The following is a 23,724-nucleotide window of genomic DNA, read 5'->3' as shown; positions in this document are numbered from 1 at the left end:
GCCAGTGCCAGGGGGTTGAGAGAGAACCTTGGGCTCAGGGAGTCAACGGTTTTCAGACAGGCAGCGGAGCAGACAGCAGCCTTTCATGTGAGGTAGGAATCAAAGGAGGAACACTAAAAAGGGTTTAGCTAATCACAGGGAGAACGAGGGAGCACTCCACGACACAGATAGCCCCGAGCTGCTCTCCCTCTACTTGGGACATAAAAGTGGAGAATTTGACACCAATCCTGAGGAGAGGCAGTGCTAAATGAGTACACACATAGCACTAGATCAGATATACAGCCAAGTATATATAACCAAATATAGAATGGGTATCAGTATAAAATCACTGTACAGAAATAACTCTGTCAGACACAATCAAGTGTGGCTACAAAAAACTAGATTATAGCTTGTCCTCCTTGACAGTTCCAGAATTGCTCATATTTTGTTTTTAAAAGAAAGCTGTTTACTGTCTGACATATGCTGAATGTACAGTAGTCATCAGTTGCACATTTGTTTATGTAACCTGAGTCAAAATGTTCTTTCTTGGTGGAAAATGTTGCATTTCTCTGCTGTGAAAACACGGTCAATTGTATCCATTAGTTGTTTTGCATCCGTTCCCTTCAAAATATCCACCCTCGGGATATTATGAAAAATCTAAATCTGTCACATGAATAGTGCCATGAAAAATGAGAAGAAACATTTTTTAAATTCTCCTCTGCTTCTAAGAATGTAATTTTCAATGTCAGAGTCAAAGATAACCTTCACAAAAGCATTCACACAGAAAATGTCTTGCCTTCTCAAATTGCTCTTCCTTTTATGACAAGCCTCTGCCCACTCCCGGGCTTCTCTCTACCATTAGAAGTGTAACAATTCACCAAACCCACGGTTCAGTACATATTTGGGGTCATGGTTCGGTTTCGGTACAACAGGAAAATTAAATGCAATTAACAATCTTCAGCATTCACAAATGTTCCTGGCATTGTCTGTTGTGACAGGATTGTTATGTTAGGTCTCTCAAGGTTCCACTCTGATGCTGCGTTTGTAACCATGTGGGAGGTGGGAATTTACCAGTTGTGAAGTCATAAATGCGAGTGTGATGCATTCATGTGACTTGAAAGCGGATTGGCTAAATGGCCAACAAGCTGCAACCATAAACTAAAAGTACAGCCATCATGCTTGCAAACAAATTATAGAGTTCATAAATCACATTAATATATTGCTTTTTATAAATAATGTTTTGTTGTTACAGAAACTGCAGAAAATGACTGCAGAAAATGCTGTTAGAGGCCTCTTCCTTAGTAGGTGATGTTATAGAGGTTACCATTTGGGAGAAGTGGGTGCTCAGGATGATAGAGGAGTTTCCCACAAGGAATTACCAGTTGAGGGGTGTTCAAGTGGATTTTTCAGTCGCATGTGGTAAATTCCCACTTCCATCTGGGTTACGAATGCACCATGACAATGCCTCCTTCACTGTCAAATGCGCATTTGTGAGTCTCATAAAGGGGGTGGGTCTGTAGCACGGTGCATCTCCCACTGCAGAGTAATGTGATGGGCTGTCACTTTTAAATAAGCACAACACAGGGTGCATTGGCCAATTCATTAAAAACTTCTGCTTTGTCTTGCTTATATAGAGCGGGTACTATCTGTTTCCTGAATTGGGTGCAAGAGGGAAGTTCGTAACGTGGCTCGAGCACTTTCACGAGGTGCTGAAACTCCCTATTGTCAACAACCAGGAAGATGCTTCAAATGAAAACAGAAATGACTGCTTTAAAAGATAGTCTACAGTATAGGCTACAGGCCTACACAATTCAATAATATTGAAATCAATTTGATGTTCATTCAACGGAGTTCTATTTTCCTAATTGCAGGCTGCTGTCTAATTTTTGCCTCAATATATTTCATGTGTAATGTGCGCAATGGTGTGCCAAATTTAGATTTTAGTGCATTAGGGTAAGCCGCCTCAATTTGTGCAGTCATAATATCTTTCTAGGAGCTGATCCGTCGTCAGTATTATGGAATAATTCTAATGTTAATGTAAGATTTGAATGGAGAAAGACAGAGCTACTCTCAGATCAGTTTTCTTTAGATCCTATCAGTATCGACACGCCTCAACACGCACTTAGCGAACGTTCTCTGTGTGGTGTTTTGGGAAACGCATGTTACATCTTCGGTCGTTGTAGGAAAGACGCATTGTTAAAACATTCGTAAGCATAAATTCCATCACTATCGGGAAACCAAGCCCATGTCTATTACACAGGTAAGGTTCTCTCAACAGTGATCAGGGGAAACTTTTATAGGACAATGGTGAATTACCTCAGGATGTCAAGCTAAAGATGGCTAAAGCTTTTTAAAGCTGTATTTAAGGGGCACATGGAAATTTTGAAAGCTGCTCAGAAGGTGCTCAATGACCAGACAATCTAATAGCATGTTTAGTACTTTGGTGAAATATACTGTGACTGTTTTCAAGTGTGAAACAAAAGGGGAGAGCACTAATGTGTACATTCTGCAAGATGTCTGACAAAGCAACAACAACAAAAAAGACTGCACTAACATACTCAGCATTTTCCAACCTCTTACCGGAGGTAAAATGCTTGCCTGGACATATCAGGGACACTCCGGTTGTTAAGACTTGGATGAACATTTCGCTTACCTCAACATATGATATGGGGAAGATTCCAATTTTATCCCCCAGCATTCCCTCTGCCCAGTTTTCATCCACTCTGCGAATCACAGTCAGAATATCATCCTAGAAGAGAAAAGATGCAGAGCTTGTTACCAGGAAGACTGTTATTAAAGATGCTGCTAACTAGGAGATTTTCAGATATTCTAGGAACAAACTCCCAGGATAGAAGAATTGAGGCCGAGAGAGAGCGAGACCATGTTCTATTAAAACTCCCGGAAGTGCCAAGTTATGCTACATTATTAGAGTAATACAATACAGTGGATCCTGTTTAAAAAGGAACAAGATAAGCACTTTCGTTTGTTTCAGTTTTTGCTCATAAGGGACGGCAGGTAGCCTACTGGTTGCTGGATCGAATCCCCGAGCTGACATGGTAAAAATCTGTCGTTCTGCCCCTGAACAAGGAAGTTAACCCACTGTTCCCCAGTAGGCTGTCATTGTAAATGAGAATTTGTTCTTAACTGACTTGCCTATAAAAGGTTTTAAAAAATTAAGATAAAACAGCAGACTGCTTATAAAAGCCAAGGATAGAAAGCTCTAATCTACCCTTTCAGCTGATTAGAATAGATTGATAAATGTAGTCATTTAGCAATGGTACAGTAGCCGTCTAGTTCTAGATGTGTGAGTGGATAACTGGTCCTCTACACTAGGAGGAAATATGTCTTGCATCCGCATGACACATCTGCAGGAAGAGACAGAGGAACACAGTTTCACTGAGGTTTGGTCAGGGTTAAGCCACAGAGCTTTTACAATCAACAGTTGTTGAGCTGTTAGATGCTCAAAACTCAGGAAAATTACAGCTTAGAAAAAACAGTATAGGTTGTAATTATAACTCTTGCTAGAAACTGTAGTTCCAGCTTCAGCGACAATGTCCTGTGTGGTAGGGCTGTAGCCTGTACAGTGATCTAGAACTCACCTTAGTGAAGGGCAGACAGTCCTTGTCTGCCTCGTTGTCTTTCAGCTCAAAGTCGTAGAGGGCCTTGCACTGTGGCGGGGGCTGCGGAAGCGGCTTGATGATCTGAACAAAGTTGGTGGGGAAAAAGCCGTGGACTCCGCCCATCTCTCCATGGTACCAATTCTCATCCACCTGGCGTCGCAGGATGATAATGTCACCCTTACTGAACTTGAGGTCCCCAGGTTCCTTGCCATCGTAGTTGTACAGGGCCTTGGCACAGGGCAGCTGGGGTACACCCTGTAAAGGGAGAGAAAGAGCGATGGAGTGTTCAAGCTGTGTCCAAAACATCAGGACTCATGCATAATTGAGCACCACTCAGAACCACATGAATTATTCAAAACCCAGATAAGTGTAATTGTGGACCAGAGCCATTAGGGACAAGAGCACAGTGAGGGGTTGTAGTGATGGCCATATGGGCCACACGAGGGAATCAGGAATAAACCACCCAATAAACCACCCTGACCTGGGTAGAGCTACACTTTCAGACAGACCCCATCACCCTCACTCACAGCCAGCATTTCACTCATTGTAATCTTCTTCCACCAAGTCAGTGTGTGCCTCAGTCACCACTCTCACTGACATTCATTCTCTTATGCTTTTTAACTGAGAAAGAGACCCAAACGATGTACCGAAAATAATCTTGGCCCAAAACAGACAACAGTTACTATGGAAACCAAAGGAAGAAAAGTGTGAAGGCCTACTTGTAATGGGAACAGGCAGATACAAGAGAAAAGTCAAATGCATTCCTAAAACAAGGAGTAAACTAACTGTGCATCAATAGCTTGGTTTCCATCCAATTGGCAACAGATTTTAATGTGAATATTCTAAAAATGAATTAAGCGAGAAACCTCAAAAGTAGGTTCAAAGTGCACTACATCATCACGCACAGCTTTTTATCTGCAATAAGTGAATTTGATGGTAACACATCTCTGGTGGAATGCACGTTTACAATCAGATGTGTTTCCATCAAATTGACTTGTTGAAGCGAAAAGGCTGTGCGTGATGACGTAGGGCAAATAAAAATTACTTTTGCAGTTAAATTCCCATGTACCGAATAAAAATACAAATTAAATGGGTTTCCATCGCATTTTCAACTGTACTAATGGTTTTGTCACAAAAAAATGTTGCGTTACATAGTGAATGTGCCCACTCTGGTCTTGACAAGTGTACTCTAGCCTACAGCTGGCAGATAGAATGCAGGTATAGGCTACTACAAAATGAGAATATTATGGACAAAAGAGCAAGATTATTTTTATTTGTCGAATGGCAGTCAAGCATTAATCATGTCACCAGAATAAGACCCTCAATATTTATTGGAAAGGAGCATCAAGCTCATCACCGTGCACTTTCACCACCCTGTGAAGTTCATTATAACTTATTTCATCTGTACCATAATAAACTGCATGCTTTCCCAAGGCATAGTGGGAGGAACACACACACCATGTCATCGTGACTCCAAATGTACTTCGATATGATGGTTACTATGTCAATATTTGGGCATAAAAGCTTTTCCACTGCCATTTATTACATCATTCAATTTTAGACAAAAAGATCCCACCTTGTCTAGCGTATTTTGTTTTGTCAACATTTGGAAAGTTTACTGACAAATTTTCTGTTTCCATCAGGCCCGTCAGGACATTTCTATCCGACATGTAAACTCAGAAAAAAAAGAAACGTCTTTCAGCAAACTTAACATGTGTAAATATTTGTATGAACACAAGTTCCACAGACAAACTGAACAAGTTCCACAGACATGTGACTAACAGAAATGGAATAATATGTCCCTGAACAAATGGGGGGGTCAACGTCAAAAAGTAAGTCAGTATCTGGTGTAGCCACCAGCTGCATTAAGTACTGCAGTGCATCTCCTCTTCATGGCACCAGATTTGCCCATTCTTGTTGTGAGATGTTGCCCCACTCTCCCACCAAGGCACCTGCAAGTCCCCAGACATTTCTGGGGGGAATGGCCCTAGCCCTCACCCTCCGATCCAACAGGTCCCAGACGTGCTCAATAGAATTGAGATCCAGGCTCTTCGCTGGCCATGGCAGAACACTGACATTCCTGTCTTGCAGGAAATCACACACAGAACGAGCAGTATGGCTGGTGGCATTGTCATGCTGGAGGGTCATGTCAGGATGAGCCTACAGGAAGGGTACCTCATGAGGGAGGAGGATGTCTTCCCTGTAACGTACAGAGTTGAGATTACCTGCAATGACAAGCTCAGTCCGATGATGCTGTGACACACTGCCCCAGACCATGACGAGGCCTCCACCTCGAAATCAATCCCGCTCCAGAGTACATGCCTCGTTGTAACGCTCATTCTTTTGACAAACACAAATCCGACCATCCCCCCAGGTGAGACAAACCCGCGACTCGTCAGTGAAGAGCACTTTTTGACAGTCCTGTCTGGTCCAGCGACGGTGGGTTTGTGCCCATAGGAGACGTTGTTGCAGGTGATGTCTGGTGAGGACCTGCCTTACAACAGGCCTGCAAGCCCTCAGTCCAGCCTCTCTCAGCCTATTGCGGATAGTTTGAGGACTGATGGAGGGATTGTGCGTTCCTGGTGTAACTCGGGCAGTTGTTGTTGTTGCCATCCTTATGAATTTTGTCTTGCTGCTTTTTGTTCTGTTGCTCTGTCTGTATGCTATGTCTTGCTTGTCCTATGTTGCTATGTCTATGGTGCTATTGTCTATATTGTAATTGTTTTTAATAACCTGCCCAGGGACTGCGGTTGAAAATTAGCCGGCTGGCTAAAACCGGCACTTTTACTGAAACGTTGATTAATGTGCACTGTCCCTGTAAAAATAAAATAAACTAAACTACCTGTCCCGCAGGTGCGATGTTTGGATGTACCGATCCTGTGCAGGTGTTACACGTGGTCTGCCACTGCGAGGACGATCAGCTGTCCATCCTGTCTCCCTGTAGAGCCGTGTTATGAGTCTCACAGTACGGACATTGCAATTTATTGCCCTGGCCACATCTGCAGTCCTCATGCCTCCTTGCAGCATGTCGAAGGCACGTTCACAGAGACGAGCAGGGACCCTGGGCATCTTTCTTTTGGTGTTTTTCCAGAGTCAGTTGAAAGGCCTCTTTAGTGTCCTAAGTTTTCATAACTGTGACCTTAATTGCCTACCTGTTAGTGTCCTAACGACCGTTCCACAGGTGCATGTTCATTCATTGTTTATGGTTCATTGCGAACAAGCATGTGTTTAAAACCTTTACAATGAAGATGTGAAGTTATTTGTATTTTTACAAATTATCTTTGAAAGCCTGTGGACTTTTTTTATTGGATGGTTGGATGGGAACCTGGTTTAACTGAATGTGTGTGACACTGAATGGGTCTTGTTGGGTGGCCTTTTAAATGAGAGCATTGGAAGTACAGGATCGGTGTGATGAGCTTGGCTGGGCTCACTGTATATATATATATATGTCTGTCTGTGTAATACAGAAGTCTAAATGCCCCGGACCTGGCCCAGTTCTCTCCCTGAGGAGGGTTAGGTGGTCTCGACTTGCTAGTCTGGAGTCCTGAAAGGACCATTCAGTGGTGACAACCCAGAGGGGACGGGGAGGCTCAAAGAACCACTTTCAAGATGGCTGTCCAAGAGGAGGGCACCTATCCAAAAAGCCTCAACCCCCTCATATCCCTCCCTCTACTCTGTTAGAGGCATTTTGTCGTGCTCAAAATCACAAATACAACCGACAGCGTCAATCTGAGCACTGACAGATGAAATAAACCAGATATCAGGGAGAAAGATAGTCAGAGTTAATGAAATAAGGAAAAAGGCAGCGAGGCGAGGCGGCAGAGAGAGCTCATCGCGAGGCGGCAGAGAGAGCTCATCGCGAGGCGGCAGAGAGAGCTCATCGCGAGGCGGCAGAGAGAGCTCATCGCGAGGCGGCAGAGAGAGCTCATCGCGAGGCGGCAGAGAGAGCTCATCGCGAGGCGGCAGAGAGAGCTCATCGCGAGGCGGCAGAGAGAACGCGAGGCGGAAGCAGGTCTTTGAGTCAGCCTGGCCCTGTGCTGGCAGGGAGCATTGTGATGCAAAAGCACATTAACAGCTCAGATTTTGCAGAAGAGGGAGAAGAGGGGGAGGAGATCCAAAAGCTGACCCCTCCTGTCTCAGCCTCCAGTATTTTTACCGCAGTAGTTTATGTGTCGGGGGCTAGGGTCAGTCTGTTATATCTGGAGTATTTCTCCTGTCATATCCGGTGTCCTGTGTGAATTGAATTCTCTCAGAGGACCTGAGCCCTAGGACCATGCCTCAGGACTACCTGGCCTGATGACTCCTTGCTGTCCCCAGTCCACCTGGCCGTGCTGCTACTCCAGTTTCAACTGTTCTGCCTGCGGCTATGGAACCCTGACCTGTTCACCGGACGTGCTACCTGTCCCAGACCTGCTGTTTTCAACTCTAGAGAGACAGCAGGAGTGGTAGAGATCCTCTCAATGGTCGGCTGTGAAAAGCCAACTGACATTTACTCCTGAAGTGCTGACCTGTTGCACCCTCGACAACCACCGTGATTATTATTATTTGACCATGCTGGTCATTTATGAACATCTTGGCCATGTTCTGTTAATCTCCACCTGGCACAGCCAGAAGAGGACTAGCCACACCTCATAGCCTGGTTCCTCTCTAGGTTTCTTCCTAGGTTCTAGGGAGTTTATACACCTGCATTGCTTGCTGTTTGGGGTTCTCGGCTGGGTTTCTGTACAGCACTTCGAGATATCAGCTGATGTAAGAAGTGCTTTTTAAATACATTTGATTTGAAAAGCAGGACTGATATGAATATTTGTACAATTGGACTGTACAATTCAGGTAGCCTCATTTTCATGACATGGCTGTTTGTTCAACAATGGTCCAAATACAGTGCTCTAGACACAGCACTACACAACAGAACCAAAACTACACTCAGTGAATTGACTAATCTCCTCACAAGCCCATTGCTCTGCAGTCCAGGAGTGTTTTCCCCTCTTCTGGCCTCACACAAGAGGGGCTGTCAGCAGATTTACATTTCCCTGTTTCACCCAGCTTAACAGAGGGAGAGAGAGAGACAGAGTAGAGAAAGAGAAATGGTGGGGGGGTTGTAAAGGAGGGGGTTGTAGAGAGGGAGTGGGCTTCTGAATGGAAGTGTTGGTCTGTATGAATTAGATGGAAAAGGGGAGGGAGGGAGAAGGGGGGTGGGTGTTTCCGGTTTGCAACCATGGAAACTATGCAGATGTGTCTGAACTGGACCAACATGCATGAGTCGAATCCAGGCTGCAAGTCCAGTCCAAACACCTCGAGGTCAGCTCCCCAACCCTGTTGTAGTTTCCAGCAAGCCAATATTCTACTCAGTTTAGCACAGAAAACATGGTAATTAACTACAATGACCATAATCCATTGTCCATTGTGTTTCTTTTACACCTGCTACGTAAAAGAGAAGAATGCATATTCGAGAGAGAGAGCAGTTGCTTCACAAGGTATTTCTACCTGAAAATACCTAGTCTAAGTGATTGATAGTTGGTATTCAGGAGTCATAAAGTATGCCTTATTTACTCTGAAGAACTAATAAAATTTGTTTTTGTCAGACAGCAGCAGCTTTGAGATGAGATGATAATGGCCCGGAATTAAATAGTCATCAAATAAAGTAAATGTAATAAAAAAAACTGAAATATTGTATTAAATGTGAATAAATTATGGTTAATAAGTGATAAGCAGTAATAGCCAGTCACTACCATCATGGGACTTTTGTTTTATTCTGTGTTGTTGCAGCATTCAACATAATGCAAAGTGCATTTCATGTTAAAGAAAATAATTACTAATCGCTCAGCACTACTGGGTTCTCAATGTACCAGCCTCTGCCAGTGCCTGCTTGTTTATAAAAGAGAGTATCCTCCATCCAACCCCACACAAAATGGTACAATCCAGCTTGTCTGCTCCTGTGCCAGTGTTTTTATGGCTTTTCCCCTCATTCAGAGAGCGAGGCAGACAGAACAGACTGCATTAAGGGACATCTTGCCTTCTTGCCACAGATCAGCCTCTCCACTTGCACAGATAAAGCCTTAACACAACACATTGGTGAGAGGTGACATGGTGATGTGGCCGGGCCCAGATCACATCCCTTCCCAGCAATGAGATGGAGATCGAAAATATAAACACAACATTCAAATGTTGATCCTATGTTTCATGTGTTGAAATAAATGATCCCAGGAATGTCCTTTATTCACAAAAAAAAACGTATTTCTCTCAAATCTTGTGCACAAATTTGTTTACATCCCTGTTAGTGAGCATTTCTCCTTTGTCAAGATAATTTACCCACCTGACAGGTCTGGCATATTAAGAAGCTGATTTAACGGCATGATCATTACAAAGGTGCACCTTGTGCTGGGGACAATAAAAGGCCACTAAATTGTATAGTTTTGTCACAACACAATGCCACAAATGTCTCAAGTGTTGAGGGAGCATGCAATAGGCATGCTGACCACAGGAATGTCCACCAGAGCTGTTGCCAGAGAATTTAATACTAATTTCTCTACCATAAGCCAGCTCCAACGTCAATTTAGAGAATTTGGCGGTACGTCCAACCGGCCTCACAACCTCAGGCCTCACAACCGCAGAGCACGTGTAATCACGCCAGCCCAGGGCCTCCACATCCTGCTTCTTCACCAGCGGGATCGTCTGAGACCAGCCATCCGGACAGCAGATGAAACAGTATTTCTGTCTGTAAGGCATGTGAAATCCATAGATTACCGCGTTATTCATTTCAATTGACTGACTTATATGAACTGTAACTCCGTAAAATTGTTGAAATTGTTGCATGTTCCATTTATATTTTTGTTCAGTATAGATACTAAGGCTTTAATTACAGCTCTCTCCCTCCCTCCCTAGCACACAAACAGCTGCTCTGAAAGACACATTTAAATGGAAGTCATCATTCAGCGGCATAACTCAGTGTCAGACAGACAGAGCACGTCTAATGAGAATCTGACTACAGGCCACAACTAAATCACTTCTGTCCTGGTTATAGATTTAAGCACATGATTAGACAGTACACATCACAGACCCACAGTGTGTGCTCTATGACTGAACAATACAAGTACACACATTTCCACATCATGCATGAGAAGCTGACTACACAACACACTATTATGATCCACAATGCACACCTACATGGGAATCTCAGCCGCTCTCTAATTTGTGCGCGCACAATAACAATAGTAACAGGCTGTGTGTTAGGCAATATTGCATGGCATCAGATGGTGTGTATAATCCTACCTTCATCAGAGATAATGCAATTAGACAGAAGTGGAGTGCTAAGGGGATTTGGCTGTAATAGTGTTTACTTAAGTTCCACAGCATAGGATCATAACAGAATTACAGCACTGTTCGCTCTACAGCACCGCCAAATGTCAACAACCAGCGAGCAAACAGATAACACAAATACACAACGCACACAGACACAGCAAGGCAGACAGGGTAAGCTTAGGTCACATCCTGTGGACTAGACTAACCCTAACCATATCCTAGCCACCAGTGATGACAGTAGCACTCGAACACACACAAATAAACTGCCATTTTAACTGAGCAATCATAGGTTATGAACCTGCCATCTGGCATGATTTATATGTACAGTAATAGATTATGAAGAGAATGTCTGCTGCTCATCCACACAGCTACTCTACCCAGTAAGAGCAAGCCTACTGTTTGGAGCTGTCATAGATGGCCATTGGAGTCTATAGGCAGGCCTTGGCCAAGAAATCCCCAGTCTGGAAGATTGAGGATGACAGTAGGGTGGTTCTTCTTCCAGACAGCACGTCTTCATTTCCAGCCAGGCCGCCAGTCTCTCCCCCTGGGCTAGGGCTCCCATATGAAGATCCCTAGAGACAAGCAGGCGGCTGACCGTACAGCCACTGGGGGGGGTCTGCATCTGCCTGCCCCCCCCCCCCAACCCAGAGACATCACAGACATTCCTGGAGAGGGAACATTCTGTCTTCATCAACATGTCAGTGTGTACTGCTCAGACTCCCCTAGTGTTGAGAAAGCACATTGTGGAAGTGACACATTGTGGAAGTGTGGAATTCGAGGGGAAGGAGCAATCTTGTTTTCATTAGAGCGCCATTACTTTAAATTGGTTCCTAATGGTCTCGTTTATGACCACTTGGAGACAGCAGCCTTCCCTGTTCCCTCCCTGCACATACAATCCTGGGGCCTTCGGACTGTGTGCCTGTCATATGCAGGGACAGGACTAGGGACAGTAAAGGAAAGAATTAACTACTTTGAAGAGAGGAGGTGGTATGATGTATAGATTGATTTGAACCAGACTCAGTCAAGACACATGGAGACAGAGGAAATGAGGATCAGGAGAGAGGTTGAGTGACATGTTACAGGGTGATTTTCACCCAGAAATATACTTCCTACTCCTGCCTGAGTCCTCTAAAGGTTATCGGAGTCCTGTAAAAAGTTGTTGGCTCAGGAGTTCAGACTGAGCCGAATCTACATCAAACTGGTCTGTTCATTGAGCTAGAGAGAGCAGCTACCTAGTGTCAATGCTCCTCCTCCTGCCCACCTGCCACCCTCTCGCATGGAACCAACACTGAGACAAAGGCTAACTTCCAACTACTGGTTTCTAAGGCAACCCGTCTCTGCATGCCTTTTTTGGGACTGTTTATGGGTCTATTGACAATGTACTGAATCTTGTGAGTCATTCAAAGTCAGCGGGGCAGTGCTGAAGTCAGAGTGGTAAAAGCAACATTATAAACTGGGTGTTTAAACCCTGAATGCTGATTGGCTGACAGCTGTGGTATATCAGACATTGTACAAAGGGTATGACAAAACATACATTTTTACTGCTCTAATTACATTGGTAACCAGTTTATACTAGCAATAAGGCATCAGGGGTTTGTGGTATATGGCCAATATACCACACCCCCTCGTGCCTTATTGCTCAAGTAACACACAATATCGGAGTGAACAGATGCACGTTTTTTAACGTGAGGAGTTTTCAAATAAACATTTAGTTTAGCTTCCTTTGTGTTCCTGTTGGAAGTCTTCAAGTCTTCACTACTTACAGTGAGAGAGATGAGGCAGACAGACAGGCAGATGTGTGGAGGCCAGACGGAGCTTTGGCTCACACATGAACTTCTCACTAGTCCTCTCAGGCAATTATACTACTGGCTCTGTGTATTATTGGCACTGTAGATCTTCCTGTTCCTCCTCCTATCCCTACATCAGGTCACTATAGGGCTTCCTCATCCAGACTAATACACATACCAAGAGGCATTGCTTCCCCTCCTCTTAGTGCCAGTTATAAACATACACCTCAGGATTAAGCACTCGTTCACGCCAACGAATTCTCCCTTTACGGCCTGTCCACTGGCCTTGGGCTGCAGTGTGGGGGCTCTTGGGAATTGCAGTCATTGGCTATGATCAAAGTGGCCTCTCCTGGAGTCTGGACACAGAGGGCCCATGACGGAGCCATGTGTAGGGCTAAACCAGGAACTAGGCTAAATTCAGAATTCACTTTAAGAGAGGGGAAAAATCTATAAAAACATCCAACACATGGAAGTACAACTAAGACATTGCTGAGGCAGGAGCTATTAGTAAGCTACAGATTAGTCATAAAAAGACACCAGTTTGCCAGGAAAGGGGTTTGGGTTTATGAAAGACTTATGGCAACAGAACACTCAGCCATACGGTTATCATAAAGCTGTGAGTGGCTGGGAGTTTGTGTGTGTAATGAAGGTGCCATTTTACGTGAGCATGTGTGTGCAATGCATGTGTGCAGACTCACTGTGAGTATGCGTGTGCATGTGCGTGTGCATGTGCGTGTGCATGTGCGTGTGCGTGTGTGCGTGCATGTGTGCATCTAGCCTTTACCTGGCTGATTGGCCCCGTTCCAGCATTGAAGGCTGGTTCTGGGTGGCCCGGGATCACACAGACCTGAATGCACAGAACTCTCCATCTCTGTGCCATTTCATACACTGACTAAGCTTTAAGACCGTCTCTCACACAGGGAAGAGCCCACTAACATTACACTGAGGAGAGAGGGGGAGAGAAGAAGCATGACCAAAAAGATGGACTAGAGGAAGACTGAGAGAAACGAGGAATAGAGGGAGCGAGAGACGAGAGACAACACAGTGAGATAGGAGTGTCAATGTGATGCTGTTTGATGGGACTGACAGAACCTCCGCGCCAACATGAGCCAGAAAGACACAGAAACATGTAGAAACAGGGTGGCCCAGCAGACCCTTCCAGCCAGGACTAATCTAATGCAGCAGTAACAGCTGGGAAAGCTAGGACAAACAACCAGAAATCTGTTCCCTTCACATCCCTGCCTGCAGTGGTGCAAGAGAGAGCGTGAAAGAGTGAGGGTACAATACAGGTTCTTTCACTAATCCACCACAGATATCTTTCACCGGGCCAGTTTGGCCACGCAGAGACCGTGCAGTCACTAAAAGCAATGAATCTAAAACAACTCCTCCGCTGTCATTTCTCTCTCCTCTTCTCCCAGTCCATCTTGCTCTGGCTGAGGGGGAGGCATGTTAAATGGGATGAGTCGTGCTGCTCCAGACTGAAGGAGAAAAGGCTGGGGTCATGAGTGTTTGGTGATGGGCTGAGAGAGATGAAGAGCGGAGCAGGCTATGAGTCCAGCCCTGAGAAGCTCAACCTCCATACATCCATGTTTTCCACTCCTCTCTCGCCAGTTCACTTCTCCCTCTCCACAGGGCTCTTTTCTGCTCAGCCTCCCTCTTTTGCCCTCTCCCACAGAGGTCAGCCTATTGGTCCACTTTGTAACCAGGGATGTCAGTGGGTGTTTAATATCATGTTTTCCATCCAAGAGTTTACTGCCTATTCAGATACAAGAGAGAAAATAGGAATCTCCCAATCTAGAATGAGCGGAGAGAGGCTTTAGCATAAAGAGACACTAGGATGAATACCGGGGGATTACTACAAATGTCACAGTTATCCGTCTATCGAGTGCGGCTTGGTATGAGCTGAATACTAAGCGCCTCTTCAGATCTCTCCACTCCCCTCCACTGCCGGCTCTTAGAAGGGAGCGATATATCGGCAGGCTTTTGTTCTAGTCAGCCAGCCAGTCATTCAGACTGAGGCAGAGCCAGCTGTTCCTGTCCTGCTGGGTCAGACTGGACTGATTTAGCCCTGTGTGGGGTAGTGGCACTGAGAGGGTTAATGGTCAACAAAACTAAGGAGATGATTGTGGACTTCAGGAAACAGCAGAGGGAACACCCCCCTATCCACATCGATGGAACAGTAGTGGAGTTAAGTTCCTCGGCATACACATCACAGACAAACTGAATTGGTCCACTCACACAGACAGCATCGTGAAGAAGGCGCAGCAGCGCCTCTTCAACCTCAGGAGGCTGAAGAAATTCGGCTTGTCACCAAAAGCACTCACAAACTTCTACAGATGCACAATCGAGAGCATCACCGCCTGGTACGGCAACTGCTCCGCCCCAAACCGTAAGGCTCTCCAGAGGGTAGTGAGGTCTGCACAACGTATCACCGGGGGCAAACTACCTGCCCTCCAGGACACCTACACCACCCGATGTTACAGGAAGGCCATAAAGATCATCAAGGACAACAACCACCCGAGCCACTGCCTGTTCACCCCGCTATCATCCAGAAGGCGAGGTCAGTACAGGTGCATCAAAGCTGGGACCGAGAGACTGAAAAACAGCTTCTATCTCAAGGCCATCAGACTGTTAAACAGCCATCACTAACATCGAGTGGTTGCTGCCAACACACTGACACTGACTCAACTCCAGCCACTTTAATAATGGGAATTGATGGGAAATATAAATATATCACTAGCCACTTTAAACAATGCTGCCTTATATAATGTTACTTACCCTACATTATTCATCTCATATGCATACGTATATACTGTACTCTATATCAGACTGCATCCTTATGTAATACATGTATCACTAGCCACTTTAACTATGCCACTTTGTTTACATACTCATCTCATATGTATATACTGTACTCGATACCATCTACTGTATCTTGCCTATGCTGCTCTGTACCATCACTCATTCATATATCCTTATGTACATATTCTTTATCCCCTTACACTGTGTATAAGAGTAGTTTTGGAATTGTTAGTTAGATTACTTGTTGGTTATTACTGCATTGTCGGAACTAGAAGCACAAGCATTTCGCTACACTCGCATTAACATCTGCTAACCATGTGTATTTGACAAATACATTTTGATTTGATTTGGTTTATAGATTGGATCACTTGCCAGGCAGACAGGAGCTCCCCAGATCCTGAATTTGCAGTATTTAGACTAGAGACACACCAACATAGTTAAAATTCACTCCAGGCAATTTCTCTTCCTTCTTCCGATTACAGGGCTGTCAGTTGGCACTGATGGGCCATGACCAATGAACATAGTTTGGACTTTAGGTCATGGGTTGGCCCTGGTGGTTTCAGACCAGTGGCCTTTAAGCCGGAGTTTGACCTCTTGGGTCTCAGACAAGTGGGCATCAGACTTTGGGGGCAGAAAGGAAACAGTGGGCAGCTGAACGGTTGTTTGCATTGGCTGGTATTTGGACACCTCTACAGTGGACAAACAAAGCCAGCATATTGAAGCAGTCGTAAAAAAGGGCCAGTTCACAAATGCTGCATCTGTTCCCCCTCTCAAAGACCATCACAGCTATGTCCATCATTCACCATTCCGTGAGAAAGAGTGTGTGTGTGTGTGTGTGTGTCCTTCCATGCAATTCAGTATGGGAGTGTGTGTGTCTTGTTTGCAATGTTCTCCCCCAAACACCCACAGCTCAGACCTAACGTCTAAATGCTAGCTTTTCTTCTCCACTGATGAATGCTGGCAGAGAGCTGGAGTCACGGAGCCAGAGACAACTGACAGGCTGTTCAGGAGCTCAGCATAGACAGGCCGCTTTACTTTACACTTGTTTTCCTCCAGAGTCGATTGGCTTTGGCAGACCTGTCCACCAGCTTATGCAGCCCCCTTACTAGACCTGGCCCCAGTCTGTCCAGTCTACCAAGACTGAGTCTCCTGAAGTCATGTCTTAAATCTTGAAGTACGGGAAACAACAAACTTGTTTTTGTGGGTAAATATGTGTAGAGGGCTGGGTTGGTCCAGGCTGGCCTGAGCCTCTGTAGAGCAGTCAGCCCTCCCATTATCAGCTTATCAGACTGAAGGCGTCAGGCCAGAAAAACAACAGCCAGGCAGGGAGGGAAGGGCTCCTGTTCTGTTGAGGCCCACACCACAACACTCCCTGGTTGCTGATCAGCTCCCCGCTAATGACATTATGGTCTGGCTGGCGCTGAGAAGGGACTAGGAGGGGCTGTGTGTTTCTGGCTCCAGAAATCATGAGGCAGTGAGACACAGTAGGAGCTAATGAGGTACCCACCCTGCCATTACCAGCAGCTCAGAGCCCAGCTCACATACATACCACACACAATATCAATACACCTGGACTGTGACACCTGGCTGAAATTGTAACCATGCAATCAGTGCAGTGTTAACGAGTATAGACATGGGTCTCCCTGCATATGTGTGGGTCAGGGTTCCTGTTACCCAGTAATGGTTTGCTTTTGACCAATAAATAAAATTGCTGTCGGCCAATTGTTCTGGAGAAAAAGAAGAAAGTCACATTTCAAAATAATGTTTTTTAGCCTATTAATTTATGCTAATACCAGTCGATGTAATTCCATTTGAATTAGTGATGCACCAATATGACATTTTGGCCAATACTGATATTTTTCGTGCCCCAAAAAAACAGATAACGGATATTACAATTTTTGCAGCCTTTTAATCATTCTAGTACAGTTAAAATAGTTAACACACAGACAGACGCAGCGGTCTAAGGCAACCAGTGCAGTGTTAACAATCAAAACCTATTTCACTTGCTGTGCTGTTTCGTTGTTCAGTTGTTTCTTTCCCAACCAGGATTTCGTCAAGCAGTGATGTTTCAGCTCTGTCTGTCTGTGGCCTCTCCTCCTCGGTGCGCACTGTTACTATGTTTTTCCATCTTGTCCAGCTCTGTATGTAACATTTCACGTGAACCCTGTTTGTCTGCGACGAAGTAGCGGTCATTGTACCTAGCATCGAGTATGGTGGCGACACGGTAAAGAGAGAATACCACCGAATAGCTTGTTCACAGTTTGTGTCGGCAGTTTTGTTGAGCAGACGTTTCAATGTCATGACAAGAGGGTAGAACGTCTGCTGCAGGCGCAGTTGATGAGCTTATTTCTCGAGTCTGTTGTTTGAATGGAGCTAGCTAGTGTGTTCATGTTTCCAACATGTTCTCAAATGCCATTGAAATGGCAGCAGCGGTATGACAACCAGCACATTCATGAGCCTGAAATACGACTTTCCCCAGTACGAAATCCTGGTCAACCCACTTTGCTGTCAGACTAAGCAGGCTCATGGGGCTGATATCGCTGGTCCAAATTTCAGTCGTGAAGCTAATAGCAGTGACGCTATTACTATGTAACTGTGGTAGGGAAACATCTGAACATTTGAAAGTGCGCTAACGTTGGTGTACCAGTGCTCATCCAGACGCAAAAGCCAACATCACCCACGACAGAGAACGGTTGATAGTCAAGGGCAATGAATTCCATTATCTTGGCTTTAATGGATTTCGCCTTTGAGTTGTCTTGCTGACATTTTCTTCCACACAGCAGACATTGTGGGCTAGGTTAGGAATGCTGTGTTTACGGAGCGTCATTACTTCATGCACCCATGTTATATAGGTATGCACGTCAGCGTTCACATCAGTTTTGCACATCAGCATTAAACTAGACATCAGGCAGATGTCGGCCAAATCGAATATCTTCACAGATATATCGTGTATCGCTAATTTGAAGTCATGCTTATCGGTCTATAGATTAAATAGCATAATTAAATTGGCACGTGTACAGTATATTCATTATGTATCTTATTTATCAAACAGAAAATGCATAGGCAGCAGAACGCAGGCTTTATCGGCGCGTCACACACCACTTTGCAATGAGCAGAAGGCAGTATTGCATTAAAAAAAACAATAGTTTGAAACGTCAAAGTTTCTCTCTTTACATATGAGACAGGTCTTACCTTCCTTCCAAGTATCCTAGACAAATCAGGCCATATGCAAAGGAAATCATTTTAAATAAAACTTTATTTAGATTTCCAGTAGCCAAAGGCACAATCCTATTCACATTAGCAACACATGCTAGTTGTTGCATATTACATCTTCTCTAGTTCAGCATTTCTAACGGATATTTTCATCTCCGTCACATGAAACCGCTCACATGTGCAGTGTGCAACGTAATGTGAAGAAATAATTGTTTATCAACATTTTAAGCAAAAATATTTTGATTTGTCATTGCTTTTTAAAATGGTTAAGTAGCCTAGGCCTACCGGTTGTATGAATTTGGGATTTATCATCCCACAACTGTCCCAGAGTATGTTTGGAATAGGCTATTTCTTTCTTGACAAGCTGACCAATAGAATAGGTCAACTTTCTAGTATGGGGGATAGTAGATTGATTTTGTTGTTCGTTATGCATATTGTGTGCTGAAGAAAAGTAAATGTGGACTGTTTAGTCTATTGGCCCTGTCCGGACGGGGTATCGTCGGACGGGGCCACAGTGTCTCCCGACCCCTCCTGTCTCAGCCTCCAGTATTTATGCTGCAGTAGTTTGTCAGGGGTCTAGGGTCAGTCTGTTATATCTGGAGTATTTCTCCTGTCTTATCCGATGTCCTGTGTGAATTTAAGTATGCTCTCTAATTCTATCTTTCTCCTCGGAGGAGGACCTGAGCCCTAGGACCACCTGGCCTGATGACTCCTTGCTGTCCCCAGTCCCCCTGGCCGTGCTGCTGCTCCAGTTTCAACTGTTCTGCCTGCGGCTATGGAACCCTGACTTGTTCACTGGACGTGCTACCTGTCCCAGACCTGCTGTTTTCAACTCTCTAGAGACAGCAGGAGTGGTAGAGATACTCTCAATGATTGGCTATAAAAAGCCAACTGACACCCTCGACAACCACTGTGATTATTATTATTTGACCCTGCTGGTCATCTATGAACATTTGAACATCTTGGCCATGTTCTGTTATAATCTCCACACGGCACAGCCAGAAGAGGACTGGCCACCCCTCATAGCCTGGTTCCTCTATAGGTTTCTTCCTAGATTTTGGCCTTTCTAGGGAGTTTTTCCTAGCCACATTGCTCCTACTACTTGCATTGCTAGCTGTTTGGGGTTTTAGGCTGGGTTTCTGTACAGCACTTTGATATATCAGCTGATGTAAGAAGGGCTTTATAAATACATTTGATTGATTGACTTCAAAAAGTGTGCATCAGAATTCAGTAAGGTCATGCAATATATTTGCATCGACTTGCATATTCTGTTAAAATTAATTGCCATCATCTAAATGTGATTCTTAGCACCATAGGTGGACGCCATAATCAGGTTACAAACCCAATGCATATGGCTCTGGGAAATTTCTCAATTTCTCAAAATGTCCAGTAAATGAAAATGCTGCTGGTAGAATGTCTGGTGCAACATTTTCCTAATGGAAACTTGTGGGTCATGCAAGACATTAATTTACCAGACATCCATATGCACTGGGTGCGGAACGTATTTAGGCTTCCACCCACGGTGCTCAAAATCACACTTAGATTATTGTAATTCATTTAAACAATAGAAATTGACCTGTAAAGTTGTAATAAAAGTAAGTAGAACGATGTTCTTAAACAACATAACAGGTTTTATTGAAAAGCAAAACATTGCCCGTTGAGTCTTCATCCCCACTATAAATCATAACTGAATATAATTTAACAAAGAAAAAATTGCAGAGAAGAACAAGTCACCTACAGAGTAATAAAACAATTTCAAAATATATTTGTATAATATCATTTGCCAACAATCTGTACTATAGGCTATTTGTATGAACATGTATTAATAAATAACAAAAACACAGCTGATTTCAAATACAATCTAGGCCTCTAACTGAAACTAGGCCTAATAAATAAAAAAAAATGGCTGTCTACGAACACCAGGGCCAGCCTGTCATGGCTAGAAGGGATCCAAATGTTGTCAAATTAACGTCAGATTTGACTTTCGTAGCAGGTTAGGATAACTAGTTTATGGTTAGGAAAAGGGTTAGCTAAAATGCAAATAAATTCAACCTTTTACATTAATTTGACAAAAGCTGGATCCCTTCTAGCCATGACCAGGAAGGCCTGCCCGACACCCCATTCCTTCTGCGATTCAGCACCACAGCGGTGGAAAGAGGACACACTAGGCAGCCACAAAAATTAAGAAAAAAAAACTGTAAAACTGCTGTTGGACAATCAAATTCAATATGTAAATAAACACAATTCGTTAAGGCTGGATCATTGAAAGCTTATTTTACAAAGCTCCTGTGAAACGAGACCCGCACCATGCATGTACTGTATGAAAGCACAAAGCTCAAATTCTCCTTTTACAGTTCTACTGGATGATGTTAAATGGTATGTTTATTGTAATTTGAACTATCATGGGGTCGTGACTCATGTCATGTGTGATATGCAGTGGGGCAAAAATGTATTGTCAGCCACCAATTGTGCAAGGTCTCCCACTTAAAAAGATGAGGCCTGTAATTTTCATCATAGGTACACTTCAACTATTGACAGACAAAATTAGAAAAAAATCCTGAAAAATCACATTGTAGGATTTTTAATGAATTTATTTGCAAATGGTGGAAAATAAGTATTTGGTCACCTACAAACAAGCAAGATTTCTGGCTCTCACAGACCTGTAACTTCTTCTTTAAGAGGCTCCTCTGTCCTCCACTCGTTACCTGTATTAATGGCACCTGTTTGAACTTGTTATCAGTATAAAAGACCTGTCCACAACCTCAAACAGTCACACTCCAAACTCCACTATGGCCAAGACCAAAGAGCTGTCAAGTGACACCAGAAACAAAATTGTAGACCTGCACCAGGCTGGGAAGACTGGATCTGCAATAGGTAAGCAGCTTGGTTTGAAGAAATCAACTGTGGGAGCAATTATTAGAAAATGGAATACATACAAGACCACTGATAATCTCCCTCGATCTGGGGCTCCACGCAAGATCTCACCCCGTGGGGTCAAAATGATCACAAGAACGGTGAGCAAAAATCCCAGAACCACACGGGGGGACCTAGTGAATGACCTGCAGAGAGCTGGGACCAAAGTAACAAAGCCTACCATCAGTAACACACTACGCCGCCAGGGACTCAAATCCTGCAGTGCCAGACGTGTTCCCCTGCTTAAGCTAGTACATGTCCAGGCCTGTGAAGTTTGCTAGAGAGCATTTGGATGATCCAGAAGAAGATTGGGAGAATGTCATATTGTCATATGGTCAGATGAAACCAAAATATAACTTTTTGGTAAAAACTCAACATGTCATGTTTGGAGGACAAAGAATGCTGAGTTGCATCCAAAGAACACCATACCTACTGTGAAGCATGGGGGTGGAAACATGATTTGGGGCTGTTTTTCTGCAAAGGGACCGTGTAAAGGAAAGAATGCATGGGGCCATGTATCGTGAGATTTTAAGTGAAAACCTCCTTCCATCAGTAAGGGCATTGAAGATGAAACGTGGCTGGGTCTTTCAGCATGACAATGATCCCAAACACACCGCCCGGGCAACGAAGGAGTGGCTTCGTAAGAAGCATTTCAAGGTCCTGGAGTCGCCCAGCAACAGCCCCAAAACATCACTGCGCTAGAGGAGATCTGCATGGAGGAATGGGCCAAAATACCAGCAACAGTGTGTGAAAACCTTGAAGACTTACAGAAAACATTTGACCTCCGTTATATACCCTTTGTTGGCAATGACAAAGTATTGAGAGAAAATGTTGTTATTGAACAAATACTCATTTTCCACCATAATTTGCAAATAAATTCATTAAAAATCCTACAATGTGAATTTCTGGATTTTTTTTTTCTAATTTTGTCTGTCATAGTTGAAGTGTACCAATGAAAATTACAGGCTTCTCATCTTTTTAAGTGGGAGAACTTGCACAATTGGTGGCTGACTAAATACTTTTTTGCCCCACTGTACGTGGCTTATTGATAACGGTTTCCTACTGTAGGCAGATGGCTGCCTAGTGATTTCAACACCAACTCTCCGATGTGAATAGTTAGTAACAATTTTCCCACTGAATAAGCGAGACTGAAATGCACCAATTGCGCATAACACAGATCATTACTCTAATGTATATCAATCGTTCCAAATCTTTATACTATACATGGCAAGCATATGTTGAGGACCGGGCTTGACGAACACAATTAATTAGCCTCTAATTGAATTGCGTTTACGGTGTACCCGTCGTGCCTGTTCAATGTGAGCCGCTGCTGTTCGGAAGTCATAACTTCCCAGCTCTTGGAGCAGCTTCTGATGCGCAACAGCCTTCTTTGTCCTCAGGAAGGAGCGATCTTGAGGCTGTCTTAACTCTGTTTTAGAAAGAATCCCATCTCGACAGGCACACTGGAAACAGGAATAAACACAATCTTTGCCAATTTTGCCAAGCCTGGGTACAGTTAGCTGAAGACCCTTATGAGTAAAAAAAAATAAAATAAATGGAAACACGCGCACACACACACACACACACGCGCACACACACACACACACACACACACACACACACACACACTACTGATTTCCAAGCAGCTTGGGGATTTATTGGCATATGAAGTATATTTGACTTTGAAGTTAGAGCACATTTCCTGGTATGTCCATCAATGAATAAAAAACATTATTTTGCAAATGGATTTTTATTTTTGGACAATTTGGCCGGTAATTTTTTTATTTTATTTAAAAAAATCGGCCAAAAGCTGGCATTTACCGGCTAACGGAAACCCTGTCAAGGGTGTATACCAGTTTGAGTCACCAAAACAAACACACGGGATAAGTCTGAGTCACCAAAACAAGACACAGAACACTAAACATATCTCTTTAGCCCACCTGGGAGAATCGTGTGTGTGACATATTACTCAGGTGTGCCTAGGTTGATTCTCTCCGCCACCCTGACCAGAGTCAGAAAGAGTCGGCGTGTGTGTAAGAGAGCGAGAGCACGCTCGTGTGTGTGTGAGGCAGAGAAACCAACAACTACTAGAGCCCCCTCTCATTCCTCAA

At 44.1% G+C, this 23,724-nt stretch overlaps 1 protein-coding gene across 2 annotated transcripts in view; it reads right to left on the bottom strand.

Annotated features, from left to right (window-relative positions):
- Positions 1 to 23,724, bottom strand: part of sh3rf1 (SH3 domain containing ring finger 1) — a 71,353-nt gene that overhangs the window by 33,830 nt on the left and 13,799 nt on the right. For both annotated transcript variants that reach the window (XM_035784062.2, XM_035784071.2), the window contains exons 3-4: positions 3,579 to 3,854; positions 2,633 to 2,728 (exon numbers count right to left, since the gene is read on the bottom strand). In XM_035784062.2, the coding sequence (XP_035639955.1) occupies positions 2,633 to 2,728; positions 3,579 to 3,854 (372 nt within the window). The remainder of the gene's footprint in view (positions 1 to 2,632; positions 2,729 to 3,578; positions 3,855 to 23,724) is intronic.

Source organism: Oncorhynchus keta, chromosome 1 (assembly GCF_023373465.1).
Source record: "Oncorhynchus keta strain PuntledgeMale-10-30-2019 chromosome 1, Oket_V2, whole genome shotgun sequence".
NCBI lineage: Eukaryota > Metazoa > Chordata > Actinopteri > Salmoniformes > Salmonidae > Oncorhynchus > Oncorhynchus keta.
This window is presented reverse-complemented; position numbering and strand designations above follow the sequence as displayed.